The sequence below is a fragment of the Morus notabilis genome, unplaced genomic scaffold, assembly GCF_000414095.1.
Source record: "Morus notabilis unplaced genomic scaffold, ASM41409v2 Scaffold250, whole genome shotgun sequence".
NCBI lineage: Eukaryota > Viridiplantae > Streptophyta > Magnoliopsida > Rosales > Moraceae > Morus > Morus notabilis.
Window position 1 is genome coordinate 407,922 of NW_010358072.1, and position 20,031 is coordinate 427,952.

At 34.9% G+C, this 20,031-nt stretch overlaps 2 protein-coding genes across 3 annotated transcripts; one reads left to right on the plus strand and one right to left on the minus strand.

The window, feature by feature from the left end:
• The first annotated feature begins 3,874 nt into the window (after positions 1–3,874).
• Positions 3,875–7,447, plus strand: LOC21397608 (U-box domain-containing protein 12). Of its 2 annotated transcripts, XR_002901595.1 has the most exons (3): positions 3,876–4,798; positions 5,134–6,118; positions 7,203–7,447. XR_002901595.1 is itself a non-coding variant. In XM_010091656.2 (2 exons), exons 1-2 carry the CDS (start codon positions 4,191–4,193, stop codon positions 6,062–6,064), a joined length of 1,539 nt encoding a protein of 512 aa, XP_010089958.1. In that variant the 5' UTR covers positions 3,875–4,190; the 3' UTR covers positions 6,065–6,454. The 2 variants fall into 2 exon arrangements, 1 of the variants encoding a protein (XP_010089958.1); XM_010091656.2 differs by lacking the exon at positions 7,203–7,447 and having other exon boundaries at positions 3,875–4,798; positions 5,134–6,454.
• A 6,299-nt stretch (positions 7,448–13,746) lies between these two features.
• On the minus strand, positions 13,747–17,551 carry LOC21397609 (stromal cell-derived factor 2-like protein). The gene is made up of 6 exons (XM_010091657.2): positions 17,134–17,551; positions 16,760–16,900; positions 15,992–16,132; positions 14,409–14,458; positions 14,186–14,315; positions 13,747–13,972 (listed from the first exon to the last, which is right to left on the minus strand). The coding sequence occupies exons 1-6, from the start codon at positions 17,236–17,238 to the stop codon at positions 13,889–13,891; spliced, it is 651 nt and encodes a 216-aa protein (XP_010089959.1). The 5' UTR covers positions 17,239–17,551; the 3' UTR covers positions 13,747–13,888.
• Between the last annotated feature and the right edge of the window lie 2,480 nt (positions 17,552–20,031).

Sequence of the window (20,031 nt, forward strand, 5' to 3'; positions counted from 1 at the left end):
CTTAATGTTAAAAAAAAAAAGTTTAAATAATTCAAGCAATCTAATACAAGCCCGCGGCTCGTTCAAGGTGAAATTCAGGCTCGGGCGGCTCGGACTCGGGCTCGGACAAAAACTCGGGCTTTTCGGGCGGTCGTGGGCGGCCCATCCAAAGTTTCAGCTCCAATATGGCTGAATCAAATGGGCCTTACATGGGCTGAGACGGGCTGGTCCATGTTAGGAATGTTTGTGCTGACATGGCACGGTCCAAGTTCGGTCAGGCCTATAAATTTTCATAGGCCGTGCTGGGCTAGTCTATGGGTTGAGAAATGCTAACCCAGCCCAGCCCACCAATTTTGCTGAGTTGGGTGTCCCTTAAATAGTATCGTGCCGAGCCGGCCCAACCTAACACTGTATCAGAATAGACTTGAGTCAGCCTACAGGCCTTGACTCATTGTTGCATCTCTGTTAATTTCTAGCTAAGGGAATCCCTTTCCAATAAAAATATTCCCTATTCTCTATCCTATAACATTTCCGATATATATATATATATATATAGGAGAAAGAGAAAAATAGGCCAAGATTTGAGATGAATTAAAATTAATAGGCTAATAGTTTACATAAGTTAATAAATAAGTCAAATTAATATTTTCGTCTATAACTTGTCTGGTTATGAACCATAACTTTACAAGTTATTGTCAATAACTTGTCTGGTTATGAACCATAACTTGACAAATTTATTCATAACTTATCTGATTATAAACCATAACTTAACAAGTTATGACCTATTAATTTCTATAACTAAAAATTAATCTATATATTTTCTTAAACTTTTCATATTAGTCTATTTTCTACTATTTTCCTATATATCTATCTTTGATACCTCTAATGGGCCTTCGTTTTAGATTTAGATGTGCCAGCGTACCGGATTTTTATTAATCTTATGCGTGATGGTTAGTTGACATATTAAATCATTTTTGGTAATTCATGCATGAAATTTTTATTGTTTTCTTTGAGACAAAATATATTTGAAGAAGTTGACTTAATTTTAAAATTTTTTAGTTTCTTTTTACTTGCTAATTTTTCAAAAAGATTCCACCAGTCAAAATTCTATTGATGTATTTAGTATGAAGATTCGTATCATAATTTGAATTATGATTCATGACTCGTTATAATATTTTTTTTTATAAAAAAATACACATAAATTAAAAATAATTCTGAATCATAATTTTAAATCCGTGAATTATACGTCCAAAAATTTTCTAAAATAAAATAAAAAAAAAGTACACATCCAGTAGCAAAAAGGTGATTATAATCATCATCATAAGAAATTTTGACACAGACGTTGGACAACCTCATGAGTTTTTCTAGTAATGATGCATTAATCCAATAATTATAAATGGCTCACAAAGTCAACTAATATAATGTAATGGTGGTCAGAGCTAGCAGAACTGGCATGCATGATGGAATTCATAAGTCAACTGCGGCATAAAGTCTCGTTCTCTCTTTCTGAAGTCTCTCTCTAAACTTCCACTTTTGAGTGCTGTGTTTCGTCGGAAGCTTCGGCACCGTCTTTGGACACCGCACCGGACTTTCAACCCAAAATTTTGTCTTTAGACTCGCCTAATCGTCGTTTTTTCTATGGTGGTTACAATGTGTAGAGTGGCGCTTTTACTAGAGTAAGTTTGATACGTTTTAAAAGTGAAGTGTCGTTCATTTAGACAGTTATTTCTAATTTTCTAGCATGTTCGCTGGATGATGGTTGTGCTCATTAGCATTTTGTTTAGTACGGTGGTGGGCTTATCTTAGATGTGGTATTTTTGATTGTTTGTGGCGGCTGTGGAGGTGAGTTTCATTTACAGTTTGACGTCGTTTTCTCAATCTCGCTATATCTCTTTCAAAGTCCGTTGTCTTTCTAGGCGGTGCTTTCGTCGTTTGCCTCATCTCTAGAGTCGTTTGACGGCGGGTCTTGAGACTTTTTTGTGTTTTTGTTTGTAGCGTGTTTTCTTTACTGTAATATTCGAGGCTTTCATCCAGTTGTCTTGGTTTGTTTTTTGAGTCCATTGGACTGGTGTATTGGCGGTGTTTAGTGTAGTCTAGTGCTATGATATTTTGTTTTTCTATCGCTCAAAAGCTTATATTGTTGAGAGGGGTTTAATCAAATAAACCTAAGGTGTGTTCGATCTTAGTGTGATAAAGTATTCTCCTATTTTTGGACTTCAGGTGTACGTATGTTTCCCTGCTGGGTCATTAGTTTTAAATTGTGATGTTTGTTACTCTGTTTTTGATTACATACAAGTTATTTGAGATATGAGTTTTTATTAAATTTTGTTTTTAAAAAAGGTATAGTTCGACATTAAAAAAAGGGAGAATTTTTGGTACGCAAGACGTATTGATAGGTTAAGTTTTTTTAACTGTTAAATTTACATATTTTTTAATTTTTACGTAATTTTATATAAATTTAATGAATAAAAAATTTTATTTATCGGTATATTAACGTACCGAAAAGGTTTCTAAAAAACACTTAAAAAAAAAAGAATAAAACGGGAAATAATAGTATGGGCTTTTTGGTGTAAAATCTAGGCCAAAATCATGAGCACAAGATAGGTCCAACTTCAACAGTAGGAAGTCAACCTCTTGACCCTACAGTAGATTTGGGCTTGGGGTTGCCCATATCCCGAATCCCATTGAAGTGGGAGAAGAGCTACACAGACTTTGACACCAAACCATTCGTGCACCATACGCCCCGCTCTACCAAACTTACCGTACTCTCTCCAATCAGATCTCAGCTGGACCCACGTGTGGCCCCACGCGCGAAGCTTCACCTCTGCAGTCATTAGCTTATGCGGCAGTAAACAAGAGAGGACCGTAATTACCGTTTGAGTGCACTACACTATATTACACTTCGCACACTTCCCCATATGCAAAATTATGAGGGGACGTGGCTTGTCCCGCAAGTCCTCGGACACACTCTCTCTCACTCGGGAGCCAAAAAGAAAAACTTTCTCATTTTTCAATAAACCTTTTCTCTCTCCAAAATATCCATTTTCCTACTTACAAATTTACCATCGTTTTATTGAAATTTGTTCTTTCGAATCTTTGATAACAAATTCTGTTTGTTTCTGCTTACCCAAAAAAGAAAAAAAAAAAAAAATGACACGGACGCATTACGGGAAGAAATTATAAAAGCAATTTTTTTTTTTTTTATAATACGTTTATAAAAGTATCTTTCAATACAATCTTATAATTAATGCGTCAATTATAAATTTAATATTTAAATATAAAAAATATTTTTTAATATAATTTTATTTATTGTGTTAAATTTTATAATGTGTTATACTTTGTGATAAATTTCTCACTAAATATAAAATATAAAAAATTTAACGTTTGATTGTTATTAGTTGAAATGTTTATTTTTTTATTTATAACTTTTATATTTTTTAATTATTTTAAAATTAAAATTTTACTTTTATAACTTTCAAAACTAAATAATTATGAGAAAAAATAAATTTAGTATTTTAATAACATTATACATCGAAGTAAAAATGAAAATAATATATTATATTATATTTTTTAATACTAAATATACTATTAACATTAGTGTTTATATTAGAGATGATCTAATCGCATGGCGTGTTATTTATTTTTGCAATGTTATTTATTAAACAATTGATTTGATTCTTATTAGAGCTTTAAAAAGGAGGGAAGTAATATTATTATTTGTATTTTCTATTTTATTCACGTTTCTCTTATAAAAAACAAGGAAAAAAGAAAAAAAATACAAAAACGTATTAATTTATTATTTGTTTATTTTTCATTTTGTCCTAAAACATAAAAATAGTAACGGAAACAAACATGGCCTTAATTGATTATTATTTCGTTTTCACTTCCCTTCACCGTCTCTCTCTCTCTCTCTTGATCAGCGTCTCTTTACTAACTTCTAAAGTCGCGCTTACAGAGTTACACACGCAGTGTCAGTCTCTCTCTCTTTTTCTATAAATAAGCAATAAATCGAGAAGAATACAAAAACACCTCCCGTTTCTATCTCTCTGTTTCTCTATTCTCTCTAATCTCCATCTGACTACTCACAGCTTCATTTATATATATATATATATATATACACACATATATATATACATACACACACACACACACGTATATCTCAGAGTCACTCAACTGCGAAGTGGCTTTCTGGGAAATGTAGCATTCAGGAAATGGCCACGTGTCGCAGAAACGACGTCGGATCTCTGATTCTCGACCGCCCCACCGCCACTCCGGCGACGTCCGGCGGCCACTTTCGGAAATGGCCGGGGTTCTCCGGTGCCGCATTCAGGAGGAAAATCTTCGGCGCCGTCAGCTGCGGCGGGAGCTCTCGCTACCGCCACCACAACCGCGGCGAAGACTACGACGACGACAGAAACGCTCCGGTCGCCGCTCCGGCGGTCAAGGAGAAGGCGCCGGCGGAGAAGCCTAAAACAACGGCGGCGTCTAAGGCGAACGGGAAGTCGGAGAAGCTGATGGATCTTCTGAACCTGGCGGAGTGGTCGGAGAGCGAGGCGGAGGCGGCGGCGACGCGGAGGAAGGTGGAGGCGCTGGAGACGCTGAAGCGAGTGGTTAGGGATTTGCAGGTGGAGGAGAGGGGAAAGAGGAGAGAGGCCGCGACGGAAGCGAGGTTGCTTGCGAAGGAAGATTTGGAGGCGAGATGGACTCTGGCCATGCTCGGAGCCATTCCTCCTCTCGTCGGAATGCTCGATTTTGAAGACCATAATTCTCAGATCGCCGCCCTCTATGCTTTGCTCAATCTCGGGATCGGCAATGATATGTGAGTCTTTTTTTTTTTTTTTTTCATTTCTGTTGCATGCACATTCCCTGTTTTTGTTGTTTTCTGCTTTTTTTTTTTTTCTTATACTCGTCCTTTCAATTTCTTTCCGGAAACTTCATATTTTTCCTATCTACTGAAAACAGTACATTTTTTTACACAGTTTCCTTTCCTCATTCACTTCTCATGAAAGTTATCACAATGTTCAGATTCAGTGTATTTGCAACTTTTTTCCCAGTTCTTGTAACTTTTTCTTTTTTACTATATGTTTCAATTTTCGTCAAATATGAAGAATTCGTAATAATTTTCCGGTTTTTTTTTCCAATGATTTTCTGCAGGAACAAAGGAGCCATTGTTAAAGCAGGTGCTGTTCACAAAATGCTAATGCTCATAGGGTCTCCAAATTCTCTAAACCCAGCAGTTTCAGAAGCTATAGTGGCAAATTTTCTGGGCCTAAGCGCATTGGACTCAAACAAACCAATTATTGGATCCTCAGGTGCCATACCTTTCTTGGTCAAAATCCTCCAGAATTCGGAAAACCCCAGTAGCTCACAAGCCAAGCAAGACGCCTTGAGAGCCCTGTACAATCTCTCAATCTGCCCATCAAACATTTCCTTTATCATGGAAACTGATCTGATCCCATTTATGTTGAACGCGTTGGGAGACATGGAAGTAAGCGAGAGGATCCTCTCGATTCTGGGCAATGTGGTTTCGACACCGGAAGGTCGAAAATCGATCAGTGCTGTGGCTGATGCTTTCCCCATTTTGGTTGATGTGTTGAATTGGAATGACTCTCCTGGGTGCCAAGAGAAGGGATCCTACATTTTGATGGTGATGGCGCACAAGGCTTATGGGGATAGGCAGGCCATGATTGAAGCCGGGATCGTCTCGGCATTGCTTGAATTGACGCTTTTGGGTAGTACATTGGCGCAGAAGAGGGCTTCAAGGATTTTGGAGTGTTTGAGAGTGGATAAAGGGAAGCAGGTTTCACAGAGTTTTGGTGGGAATTTGGGGGCTACTGTTTCTGCCCCTATTTGCGGGTCTTCATCATCTTCAGTGATGAATCCAAAAATGGGCACTACAGAATGTTTGGAAGAGGACGAGGATATGATGAGTGAGGAGAAGAAAGCAGTGAAGCAGCTAGTCCAACAGAGTTTGCAGAACAACATGAGGAAGATTGTCAAGAGGGCTAATTTGCCGCAAGATCTTGTTCCTTTTCACTTCAAGTCACTCACAGCAAGCTCCACTTCAAAGAGCTTGCCTTTTTAAGGAGTTGGACCTGCTGAGGAAGGAAGGTGTGAGATTGAGGAGAGGAATTCTGAAGTTAGTTTTCTTTTCATGATCTTATTATCAAGCTTCTGGTCTTTTCTAATTTCTACCTTTTTTTGTTAGTGCATAAAATAGCTATTGCTCGTCAAAAAGTCGATATAAAACTATAGACTATAGTGTTGTATAATTATCCGAGTAGAAAATTTCTCATGTGGGCAATTCCCATTTATGTTGCTTTTGGTGTTTGAATGAGTGCATACTCTCTCTCTCTATCTTCCTTGCTTATAATGGGCGCCAGGCATACATTTTGGCTTGAATATGAATTCTATTCTCCCACAAGTAGAGCTCACCGATATTGGAAGCATTACTTTCTTAAAAGTTCCATTTGATAATTAAACCGCCATAGTGATAACTGATAACACCGGTTACAAGTTTGGTTCATGGATTAGAATCATGATATTAAAATTATTTTTGATTTACGTGTATTTTTTTTAAGAAAAAATAATGTAACGAATTATGAACTATAATTCAAATCAGAGTACGAATCTCCTTATCAAACGTCACATGGTATGACTGGATATATCTATAGACGCTTCATTGTTTGTCAGTGGTATTGGATGCAAATTTGGGAAATCCGAGGGATGCTTTGGAGTTATATTTGCAACAGAACAAGCCCAAGTCATGTTATATTTGCACTAAATCACCCCCACTACTGACTCTACTATCAAGGGGTCACTTTACACCCAATAGTACATTCTTGTCTCTTCCTTGGCCCTACCCCAAATTTAAATTAATACTGCTTAAATAATTAACAAAAACAGTTGGAAGGGGTGTCGGTCATTTTCTTATGCATTATTAGAAAATAAAGACCTTTCACTGCCTTCTTCTCCATCTGGGGGAATCTTTTGCTCTGCTGGTCCTTCAGTTTTGGGTCTGAAATTCCATATGGAATCTTTGGATTTACTCAAGTTTAATTGCATTAATTAAAAATTTGTAGTGAAAACATGGATCTCTTTTTTGTTAATCTCTATGTTATTGGAGTAGTTTAACATTGTTTGGTGCTTATCCTCTGGCATTTCTCTTGTATTAAAATGCTCTGACCTTGTTTACTGAAACATCCTCTATTAATAATTTACAGATCTCAATAGTAAGGTCCAATCTAGTTTGGAGTGCTTAGCTGTTCGTCATTGTTGGAAAATCATCGACATTGACATTTAGTCCCCACGAGGTATTTGTATATTTACATGATTTTCATTGTGGGGTATTGTCATTCGGTAGTATCCTAAACTTTAATTTCCCTCGTCTTTTACCATGCCTTTTAGATTAGTTGTAACTTGTATGTTATCTTGTGTACATTTCTGTGGTTAATATAATAATGCACTGGCGCAGTTTTTTTTGACTTGACAATGTACCATAATCTAGAGTTTTTTTAACGCTTTCACATCTACATAGGGCTCTGTTTTGACATCAAATCTATTCAATTCTATGTAATTTTGCACACTTTTTTTTTTTTTTTTCCCCTGTGGATTCAAGTTTAGAATTAAAATTTTATTACAGTAAAAATTTTTTAAAACAGTCGCATTTAATTTTTTTATCACAGTAAAAAATTTTTAAATAAAATCATATTTTAATTTAAATTAAAAATTTGAATCAACAAATTAAAAAGTACTTCATTTATTGTGATTTTTATTAGATTTATCGCTAAAAAACACGCATTTTTTTAAAACAGTCGTATTTAATTTTTTTATCACAGTTAAAAATTTTTAAATAAAATCATATTTTAATTTAAATTAAAAATTTGAATCAACAAATTAAAAGGTACTTCATTTATTGTGATTTTTATTAGATTTATCGCTAAAAAACACGCATTCCTACCACAGAAAGCTCCAATAAATCCTACGGTTGCTTGAACTTCTTGGATTTACCTTCTTTCTTTATAGTAATCTCAGCGTTTCACAGTCTCCATTTTTTCATCCTTTCGATCGTATTTTGTTGACTATTTAATTTATTCTCTGATTTTGGGTGGGTCGAACTCGAACGTTAGGTCCTGCAGCTTCGTAATTGTCGGTAGTGACGTGGGTCCATCATAAATGTTGAGGACCGACTAATCGTATTACACAAAACGCACGTTTTGGCATCTTTTGTTGAAGGAAGCTCCACACTTCAAATAATTAAATGCACCATCTTGTGGCTCGTATATGGCAGCAAAGAAAAGAGTTGAAACTACTGTTCTTTCATAATGTTTTACCCATTTCAAGTTCTATACGTTACTTGGGTTTTTTTTCCTTCAAAACCAACTTCATTTCACAACTTGACAATAACCAGTTTGGTTGTTTTCAAATGTAAAGGCAAATAGACGGTTGGTTAGAGTTATATTAGGCAGGTGGGTGTGTGAGTTATTTAACTTGCATACTCTGCGGCTCTTCAGTAATCAGTGATGATAATCCCGTCCTCAGATATATAGCAGTCAAATCACATACTGATAATGATTATGGTCAAGAAGAAATTTTGGCTGTAGACCCTAATAAAATCTTTTTATCCAACTTTTTTTGAAGACCGAAATTGTATTCCAAATCAGAAATGTACAAACACTACTACTTCAGTGGCAAAAGACCTCAATTCATTTGATGACTCAACTCCCACCATTAACGGAACCGTGGTTAAGTTGAAACACTTGAGGGGTAACAAGTGTATCAAGTTTCAACAAGAGAAAATCTATGCGACGTTTGAAAGAGGGATTCGTGTCATGATTTGAATCATGGTTCGTTGTGGTTCGTGGTTTGTTATAAAATTTTTTTTATAAAAAATACACGTAAAATGAGAATAATTCTGAATCATAATTTTAAATCCATAAACTAAACGTCTATTAAGAGTCACCCAACTATACCAGCAAATGAATGGCTTTTTAAAATACATCACTATAATTAGTGGATAACTCAATCGAGATTAAAAGACCAAAAACATCAAGGGCTATCACCAGACCGTATAGAAAAGTAACTTGCGGACTAGATATAAAAGCCACCAGAAATTAGGGAGGCCACAAAAAATTGTGTACTTAATTAGTTAGTTTGTATTAAATAATAGAAGGTATACAACCACACAAAGTAAATGCAGCACTCATTTCTATGGACAACTACGATGTTCAAGAGCTCCAATGATATGGGTCAATTTTGTTCATTCTTTTCGGCTAGATTTTGATGAAGTATGATGTGGATTAGAATTTAGATGTGTGGGCAGTGTACATTTGGCCAATTCCTGGCTCTTTGACGTTTAAGGACTAAACGACATGTGCATTGGGGGGTTGTTCCGGACATTGCTACATGTGTTAGAACTGACATGGAATAATTGATGGTTCTTCAAGCACCAAAAAATGGACAAAAGAACTTGCCTCAAGTTTGTTTAGATGCATACGCCCAAAGGAAGGGGGGCCAACAAACTGCTTTAAGAGCCATTATGCTACATTTTTATCATGAATTATATGGCTCTCACTATTGCTGATTGATTCTAGTTTTTAGAAAAGTAAATGAACAATATAGTAAAAAGGTTGATATTCCTTTAATCTTATGTGGGTGACTCAGGAGAGTGGGCAAAGATGATTGGGTTTTTTTTTTTTTTTTTTTTTTTTTTTTTTTTTTTTTTCCCCTTGCTAAAACACTAAAAAAGGATGCTTGTAGGGTGGGGACTAGAATAAGACTTTTGGGGACAACTTTTGAGTGTTTTTCTTCATGGGATTACTATTTTACAGCTAGTTCTTGCACTACAAGTATGGGAATTTCAACTTTCCAACCAAAGTATGCTAAACCTTAAATAACAAACAAGCTACCCGTATAATTTGTTGTCTCCAAGTATGTCCAATTTTTCTTACCTCAAGAAATACACAATCATGCATGTGAGAAGAGCGTTCAATTTAATCATGCATGTGGAGACCTTCACAATGCTATCGATCCTAAGGGAAATGGGGTGTCCTACTACTAAAGTATTGGCATGATCTATCCATTGTTCTTCTCGTCAAAAGTAATGTGATCTAGATTCTAAGGTTGTAAAATTAGCTAAGAAGATGACAAGACTAAGTCAACTAATTAATTGATTAATTAATTAATTAATAATTAACTTTTGTCTCCCTTCAGGAAAAAAAAAAAAATCACGCGGTAAGATATCCAACTTTATATCCAAATATTAAAGGACAGAGAAAATGGAACTGGCCATGTTTAAGTTCAAAATACGTTATTAAATATATTTCTCAAAGGTACATTTATCTGTGATTCTCTTCAAAGATTATAGGGCTTTCAGTTTCCATGAAGATGCAAATGAGAAACCTTTTTTATTTTTTATTTAGAAAGAAAGAAAGAGAGAAAGACCTTTCTAAGTTGAACATTGGCGAAAGAAACGCAATTGAAAAGAGGAAAAATAGGACACAGGTTGATTGTCCTTACAGCCCAGACATACCGTACAGATCCAACTCCTCTCATGTAAGGAACACATGAAATGTCAACATAATGATCTGCACCGTCAATTTCATGTGGGACCCATCTTCCTTAATTGATCAGATAATCTGAACGAGCTATGATGTTCACCACTATATGCTAGTTTCATCTTTTGTGGTGCGGCCTCTTTAATGATCCACAACTACAAACTGTTTCCATTAAGACAGAAAATTCATCGTTTTAGCAAAAAAGTGTACATAATGACAACAATAGCGATAATCAGTGTCATTAACAACATTCCAGCCGGCAATGAGCGAATTCATTATTGCTTGGCAATTTAGATGAACTTCGTTGGCCCCATCCTGGACATGAGAATCTATCTCAACGTGTACGCTTTTTATGAATTTGGAAGTTGGAATTTGTCGCTAAATATTTTCTTCTACTCTATTAATTTAATTTATTTTATTATTATTATTATTTTTTTTGCCCTTTTGGTATTAGAGAAGGGAATTGTTGTTTGGGACCATGAAAATGGTTGAGTATAGAATATATCTGAAAAAGAGTAGGTGAAGAGTATTGATGATACAAAGTTATAAATCCACTCTGAGTAAATGGCCCCAAAACAAGAAATTGCAAATATGCAGGAGTGTGTGTATATATATATATATAATATAAGGTCTGTTTTTTGTTTTTCACTGAACCATGCAGTCTCCAGTGTCTACGGCAATTAATGCGTAGAAAATGGGACATTTCTTTGTTGCATCATAGCATATCAAGTTAAGCATCTTTTTCATGGCAGGACTTAAAATTATTGGAGCTCTGGACCACTCGACTTACCATGATTTTTCATCCTCATCTCTCACATTCGTCACTTGGCTTACGGGGTCTTTGTTTGGAATAGTAGTACTACTAGTACCTAGTAGTTGCATATGATAAAAACGACAAGAAAAATGCATAGTTTCATACGTTATTCGGTTATTGAGGAGGCGGTAAGATGCAGCTATTTTATTATTTTAAAAGGGAAAAAACGACAGTGAAATGAGCGGTGGCTCACCCCAAGAACAGGACAACATCGGAATCCACCCCATCATTCATGTCGTTTTATGAGTCCAGCACCAAACGTTGCATGGCAATGGCATCCATAAAAAGTAAGAGAATTGGGAGGGCGATACACTCAACCATCTTATATTAATATAGAAATGCAATAAACTGACATGACGGTTAAGTTTATACCAATTTCGACAAGAAATTGCACCAACTTTGACGTCTCATCTCATCGAAGATCTTCAACAGTCTCCACTAATCGCTTTTTGTTATATGGGCCCACCTTGATTGATTTAATACACTTGATTAAACCAGTCAAAACGTCCTAAATCCAACCCAACAAAATATTCCGGCCAACGGTGATTAGGGACACCAAAAAGTGCAAAATGATTCCACGATCGGTTCTGGGGCCCACTCCTGTTTCTTCTCCTTCTCCTTCTCCTCCTCCATCTCTCTTTTCTTTATTTATTTATTTATTTTTAAGGGATAATGCCAAAACCTGCATTAAAGGAATAATGCCAAAACCTGCATACCCATCCATTCCAAATTTAAGACACGATTATATCTGAACAAATAAGAATTAAATAAAAAAAAAGAAAAATTATGAGACGAAAACATAAATGGGGCTGGGCTTGGTTAGTGCGTTACTTTTTTAAATCTCAGAAAAAATGGAAAATTTACTTCCACGAGTATAAATTTTTATCCCACATTATTGATAAATATTTTTTTATTAGGATAATTATTTAATTAAAAAAATTATAAATTTTTATCCCGTATTTTTGATAAATATTTTTTTATTAAGATAATTATTTAATTAAAAAAATTATAAATTAAGAAAAAAATAAAAATTTTGACTCATGTACTTTTAAAGAATATTTATTAAAATTACTCTTTTATCTTTTCTTCTCTTTTGTCTTTGTTTCGGCAATGTGTGTGGTATGATTATTGAGTGCTTCTCAAATTCATTTTTCGTATCTTTATAATTGTACATCTAATGTCATAAATCTCAGTCTAAAAAAGTGCCAAGTGTCTTTTTTTTTGTTAAAAAAATAACAAAAAGAAAAATTTTGTAAGTCATGAAGTTTAAAAGGAACGGATACGGATATGTTACAAATTAAAATTAAAATTCAAGAGACATGAGCAGAACGGTGTAACTTGTCCTTTTTTAAATGGTTCTATTATGTTACATGTGGGCTTCAAACTTCAAGAAAAGAGGGGCTCGGCAAGTAGATAGTCCGGGGTGAGTTAAGAGGAAGGAAACTCAGAAATGGCCGTCTAACAGCATAGAATTCATTTGGTATGAAGATTTAAATTAGAGTGATTTTAATTTTAATTTTAAAATTAGAATAATAATTTATGATTCTGAATCCAAATCATATTTTTAAAATCAGAACCAGAATTATGAGTTTAAACCACCTAAAATCAAGAGGATGGATAATTTTATAATTAAAAGTGATTCATGGTTTAAATATGGTTTAAAACATCATATAGTTCAAACATTGAATCAGAACTATTTAAATCAAACACTGATTTTTAATAAGTCAAATTAGAATCACTTTTTACTTTTTATAAATAAACACTAATTTAAACTCAAAATTATAATTCTCTGGGTTCAGAATCCTTATACCAAACTGCCCCTAAATATTTCTACCATTGACTCTATATATTAAATTGAGTCAAGATTCTAATATAAAGGCGTTTATCCCAAAATAATAATAATAATAATAATGTAAAGGCACAAGGGTAGAATTAGAATACCACTTATAAGTGACTGGACTTTATATACAGGGACTAATTCACACCATAGTCCAGAACAGAGAACCAGAACAGACTTCAAAACCCCGCCTAAAAGCCCACTTAATTAAACAAGTACCAGGTAGACGTGGGGGGAAAAAATGGCCCTTATATGGTAGAGTGGATCTGAGCTAGAATTGTAATGACGATGTGATTAGAGTAGTGACAAATTCGTACTCTCCAAGCTCTCAAATTAGTTTATCACGCTCTAAGAATAACGATGTAAAAGATAATACAAGTATTTAAAAAGGTCATTTAGGATTATGAAGAACTATGGATTTGGTATTACCATTAGATTCATTTAATATATCCGAACACAGGGGTTCCATACCTCCCTCGTCGTGAGGAAAAAGACAAATTCACATATTTTTCTCTCTTAAAACAGAACGGGGAAGGAACAAGAACGACATAACATTATCGTTTCTTAGATAGGTCTTCTTTCATTTAGTAGGACGTCTACAACTGTTACCTGACCAGGTACCATCCACCAAAACAATCCAAAACCCATGTACCTGTTTTATACAGAGTAGTATTAGTAAATTCGAGGTCCCATGACTAAATTCTACTTGGTTTCGTTGACAGGGAGGTATACGCCTTCTGCTGCCAACCAAACATTGTCGGCGCGCTTTTCTGTGACACCACAAACCTGTGCAGGAAGGCACACAAGTTGTTAGTGAACGACTCGGTACACACACTACTTAAGTAGAGCGAGAACATGTCCTTCAAGTTTAATCCTAATGAAAACAAGTCATCAGTGGCTCAAAACAATAGCAGCCTAAGTTGTGCCTCCTAGTAACTGATTTTCAATCTGCATTTGTTTTCATTAATTGCAAAAAGCAGATGGTATTTATTTCCTTACCTCCTGCTGTCCTCCAGCAATTCGGGTGTATTTTTTGTCATGACTATGCAGGTAGACACCCGTGTCAACATGCTGAAGGCGAACTCTTTGATCTTGCTTCCAGGTCTTCCCACTCCCTTCAATCAGAAGCCTACAAAATAAACCGCCAACATGCGCCATCAGCAATACAGATTAGTAAGGACAGTCAAAGTAAACCTTTTATAAATGATTAGGTGAGTTTCACCTCCAATAATCGCCAGTGTCAGATTCATTGTCCCCGCCGAAGCAGCTTACCTGTACCAAGCATGACGTGACTTCAATTAGCATGAATGTAAATGAAGCACTAAGGTGAAACGGTATAGAAGCTAAAAACTATATGCAGCATACATTGGTGTAAAGACACTATAATAATCTAACGGTATGAACCATGCATTTGCCGTACTCATGCCAAGGATTTAGTGGAATTCCCTTAAGTGCACAATACACTCCCATCTTTGACATAAGGATATAGCTCAAACTCCATAGGATTATTATATATATATATATATATATATATATATATATATATACACACACAACAACAACAACAACAAGTCTTAATCTCAACTTAAATAGGGTCGGTTATATGAATTTTACTTTTCCACACAGCTCTGTTCGAAATTAAACTTTCCTGAAGTCTAGATTTAGAATGTCTTTCATAACTACTTCGGTCCACGTAATTCTTGGTCCACCCCTCCCTTTCGTAGTATTAAGTATAAGAATGTCCTCTCAAGCACGAACTAGTGCTTCTAACGGTCTACGTTGGACATGTCCGTACCACCTCAAGCGGCCTTCGCGTACCTTATCTTCTATTGGTGCTACACCTCACTTTTCCACGCAGCTCCGTTCGAAATTAAACTTTCCGGAAGGCCTAGATCTAGAATGTCTTTTCTAACTACTTCGGTCCACGTAATTCTTGGTCTACCCCTCCTTCTCCTAGTATTAGGTATAAGAATGTCCTCCTAAGCACGAACTGGTGCTTCTAGCGGTTTACGTTAGACATGCATGTACCACCTCAAGCGGCCTTCGCGCACCTTATTTTATATTGGTGCTACACCTACTTTACTACAAATAACTTCATTCCTTATGCGATCCATTCTCGTATGACCACTCATCCATCTTAACATATGCATTTCTGCCACACTCATCTTAGATATATATTGTCTCTTAATGGCCTAACATTTACTACCATATAACATAGCTGGGCGGATTACAGTCCTATAGAACTTTCCTTTCAGCTTTAATAGGCATCTTGCTATCACATAAAACTCCCGTTGCATTCTTCCACTTAACCCACCATGCCTTAATCTTAGATTGAATATCCTCTTCTATATGTCATTCGTACTGCACTATAGACCCAAAGTACCTAAATTTCCTAAAAGCCTCAATCTCCACACCATCTAAAAAAATTCCATCACTCTGATGACTTGAGTTACTAAACCTACAATGCATGTATTCAGTTTTCGTCCTACTTAACTTAAATCCCCTCGTCTCGAGAGTCTATCTTCACAGTTCTAACTTACGGTTAAGTGTTAACTCATTCCCTATGTTCATCAACTAAAACTATATCGTCCGCAAAAAGCATACACCAAGGAACTCTATCTTGGATTTCTCTTGTCAGCTCATCCACCACGATGGTGAAAAGATAAGGACTAAGAGCATTATTATTATTATTATTATATATAAAAGAAAAATTATAAACAATCTTTTTTTTGTTTTTTTTGTTTTTAAATAGCATTGTTATACTGTACAGGAAACTTGGGTAAACAATACAAGAACTGAACATACCTCTTGGTTGCCTGATATTGGGGAGGCATGCAAATGGCTATGTAGCCATTTCCTAGTTCTCATGTGGTGCAACCTAATGATTGTCCCACTTTTAATGGCATCGCCTTGTTTAGCAGATGATCCAAGCTGTGGGTTAACAATCTGTAAAAGAAAAAATTAATTTAACTCCGTATTAAAAAATTACCACAGTAACATGTTTAGTGCGCTTTTTATTTTTTTGGAAGATGATGTTTTAAGTGCTTTGACATGTAAATAAGAGAATAATACACATTTTGCCGACATGCTTCACCTCTTATCTTTATATCAGGGTAGATTTACCACAAACTGTCATTGCTTCAAAATATAAAAATTAGTTCCGACAACAAAGATGGACATAAGCAGCTAGCTCAGTGAGGGAAAAAAAATATTTCTCGCCAAACCAAATCAAATAAAAGGTAGAGAGCCTAACATTTGTTGATTAACATAATTAGTAATTAGATTATTTCCAACATCAAATATCTAGAGAATTGAAATTCCTTCGTCGTTCTAAATCCAAAACTACCACATTAATCCAATTGAGAAAATGTTTCCTGATTCTCGAGTTCAACACAAAAGGAACATGATCAAATCAAAGAACCTGAACCTTCACGTTTTCCTTTTCAATCTAATCAAACAAATATTTTCTACACCGAAACTGAACAAAATGTGGGTATATTAAGGTGAAAACTATAATTTTGATATCCTTAACAAAGAGAGATTGAAATACAAGAGAGAACGGAGAAAAGTTACCCAGTAGCTATTGGAATCGTCAACATTGGGAAAACCAGTAACTGATTGCTGTCCACTGCCAGAACCATACGGCACGTCGTGGGAATGAAGTCGAAATTTGGTCCTTTCATGCATCAGCTTTAGAACTGTCCCATAAGTAATCTGCCAGACAAATAAAAAATAAATAAAAAAAATAAAATACCAAACGTGAAATTCGATATCCCAATTCTTAAAACAACACAATTTCATCCCCAAAATCATTCTTCCTCACTCACAAAACCCTATTTTTCGCATAAACAAAGAATGCACTCATTTCCACAAGCTAATAGCAGCTTCAAATGAAATGGACAACTAAACTAAACAAATCTAGAAAAAGAAAAAATTGATAAAAAAACCTCCACGCCTTCGGAGGAGGCAGCAGAAGCCGAGGAAGCGTAGCCATTATCGGGATCAAGGCCGAGGAAGAGGAAGACAGCCAAAGCAAAGAAACCAATGGCCATGGCGAAGAGCAATCCGATGAACCAGTTACGTTGCCAAAAAGGGAGATCAGATTGGGAATTCTTCAACGATTCTCTGACCACGACCCGACTAGGCCCGACGGTAGACGGAGCTGAAGAAGAGGGCTTTCTTCGAGTCAGGCCCGGCGAACCTGAGGAAGCCACGGTGAGCGAACCAGGAGATGTGAGAATTTCTGCGATCTGGTTAGATTAGGGTTCGTGTTTGAATTGCGAATGCGAATTCGGAAATTAGGGATTTGGTAAGGTTTTGATCTATCATAAGCATTTGATATCTGGGAAATTTCTTTGTTCAACAAGAGAAGGGAGGAACGGCTTTTTGTGCCGTGTTTCGGGTGACACGTAGATGACGAGACTCTAGCCAATGGGTTTTATCCACGTGGATACGTATATGACGTGGAGGGTTCTTAGTGGACCAAGTCAAGATCATTGGGAAATTATTAAACCGAGTATTCGTCAAGGTTTTTATAATTTTAGTCCACTTCCATTTATCAAAAATACATTTGGCTATATCAAAAATACATTTGGCTATCTGTGTTATTTATAATCCAACTAAATGACGTAAGTTCAGAAAAAATACAGTAATTTAAATAAGGTCAAAAAGATATAATTATAATTATAATATAAATATGGGATGATAAGAGAGAATTAAGCTCCATGGAAGAAAAGGTGTTTATTAATCTTTCTGAAAATTAGGAATTGTTTGGTTGGGAGATTCGTACTCCGATTCGAATCATGCTTCATAGTTCGTTATAGTATTTTCTCTCATAAAAAATACACGTAAATTAAAAATGATTCTAATCTTATGATTCTAATCCATGAACCAAACGTTTTCTTACAAAGAGAATTAAATTCTTAACTTAACATTTATCATGCTTAGAATTATAATTATTTAAAATAAAATAGTGTATGATATATGGAAGTAAAAATAAAATTATGGGAAGTATATAGTTAGTTCTTTTTTAAGGACATGATTTAATTTTGTCAGTAAAAAGTTTTTAATTATTAAAAAAAACTTAATTTCTTATTAGTTGGTGGGGTTCACCTCGTTTAATTTTCAAATATAACAGTTAAAGCCGAAATTTGAAATCATGAATTTAGTTCTCTTTTATCAAATTGAATTTCAAGGTCTTTAATGTTTCTAGAGGCCTCTCACCACTCCTATTAAAGGGTCTTCAGTCTTGTCTTGTGCTCGCGACCTACCTTGGGATGTCTAACTATTCATGATATATTTCCTTAATTTATCCTATAGTCCCATTCTAAATTTATATTTTATATTTTGTAAAAATAATAATAAAACAAGGGATATAGTTTTTTTAAGAATTATTCAGTGGACCGAATATATCACGTCATCTTATTTATGTAGTACACCAGTCTAATAAAACTACATTATTTAACCACTTTGTTTATGTCAGTTTTTTGTATTTATATTTCTTTTTTCTAATGTGTATAGCATTAATTGTTGAGTTAAAATCACCGTAATAATTCTACCCAATTTTTTTATTTTAATCAACTAACTTTAAATGATTTTTTTATTTATAAAATGCTATTATTCAATAAAAAAAAATCTTTTTGGTGTGTCCGTTGTTATTCCATCGAACAAAACCACAAGAGAAACACATTAATATGTCTTCCATCATGTATCTGCACTTCTAGGCTGATTCTTTTGATTTTACCATTGAAAATTTACTTTTTAGTGTGTCCGTTGCTATTTTTTTAATATGATATTGAGGATATTAAGATTCAAAGTATATTGATATACTTTTAAGATTATATTGCTAATTTTTATTTTTTGTTAAACTTAATTTGAGTTAAGTATAGTTTCATGTTCCTTTCCCATTTGGATTACACTTTTTTTTTGCTTTATGTGCTGAATGATATATGGAATAACAAAATCGACCACAAGAATTGTTCAAGAGATGTGACATAACTTGTGAAATAAACGAACCAATTTTTAGGGTTTTCAACTTTCTCTCTTCCCCACACAAATCATAGAAAAAAGAGTGAACGACGGCAGGAGTTCCGGAACTGCCTTTGGGTGCGTTGCCGGAATCTCAGCCATAAAACTTGGTCATCCGGCTCGCCTCGTTGTTACATATTTTCGCAAACGCAAGTGCACGTTATCGTATCAAGTAGTAAAGTTCGTAGAAACGAGTATCGTCCTACGAGGACTGAATAATATTAATTACCGAAATTGTATCAATAATAACTTTATTTGAACGAAACAAGCAAGTGAGAATTTTTATATAAATAAAACTAAACAATCTAATTAACAATTTAAGTAATTATCAAAATTCAATATTAAGAAGCTCTAGGGTTTCCGATTTCACCAAACTATTCCGCCTTGAATTATCTATCTAATCAATCTTAAATTATTCCCCTTAATTGACAGTCGAAAATCCCTAAATTAATCGATGCTCCCTTCCGAGTTACATAAAAAATCTCCTTGATTGCTAACCCACTATATTCCTATGTGAATTTCAAACAATTAAAGAGTCACTAAGTTTTATGGATTTCCATGTAGCAACCACACCAACCATGCAAGTATATCCCTATCTTACATGCAATCAATGGAATTCAACACAATGATCGAAAAACATAAATCTCCTTCCGGTTTCATTATGAATTAACTAATCATCCAATTAGTGGCCAATTAATTAGAAACATTAAGAACAGTGATGAAAACTCAACTAGGACGAATAATTCTTCGATTGATATGATAACATAATTCAAAACATCATGATCCGGCTACATCGTAGCCCTAGAATAGGAAACTTA

Excerpts from the sequence above, each read along its gene's own strand:
- LOC21397608 (XM_010091656.2), top strand. The coding sequence starts at position 4,191 with ATGGCCACGTGTCGCAGAAACGACGTCGGATCTCTGATTCTCGACCGC. Across the intron at positions 4,799-5,133 it reads CTCGGGATCGGCAATGATAT|GAACAAAGGAGCCATTGTTA; the intron begins GTGAGTCTTTTT and ends GATTTTCTGCAG.
- LOC21397609 (XM_010091657.2), bottom strand. The coding sequence starts at position 17,238 with ATGGCCATTGGTTTCTTTGCTTTGGCTGTCTTCCTCTTCCTCGGCCTT. Across the intron at positions 14,316-14,408 it reads GACACTGGCGATTATTGGAG|GCTTCTGATTGAAGGGAGTG; the intron begins GTGAAACTCACC and ends TTTATTTTGTAG. Across the intron at positions 13,973-14,185 it reads TTGCTGGAGGACAGCAGGAG|GTTTGTGGTGTCACAGAAAA; the intron begins GTAAGGAAATAA and ends CTTCCTGCACAG.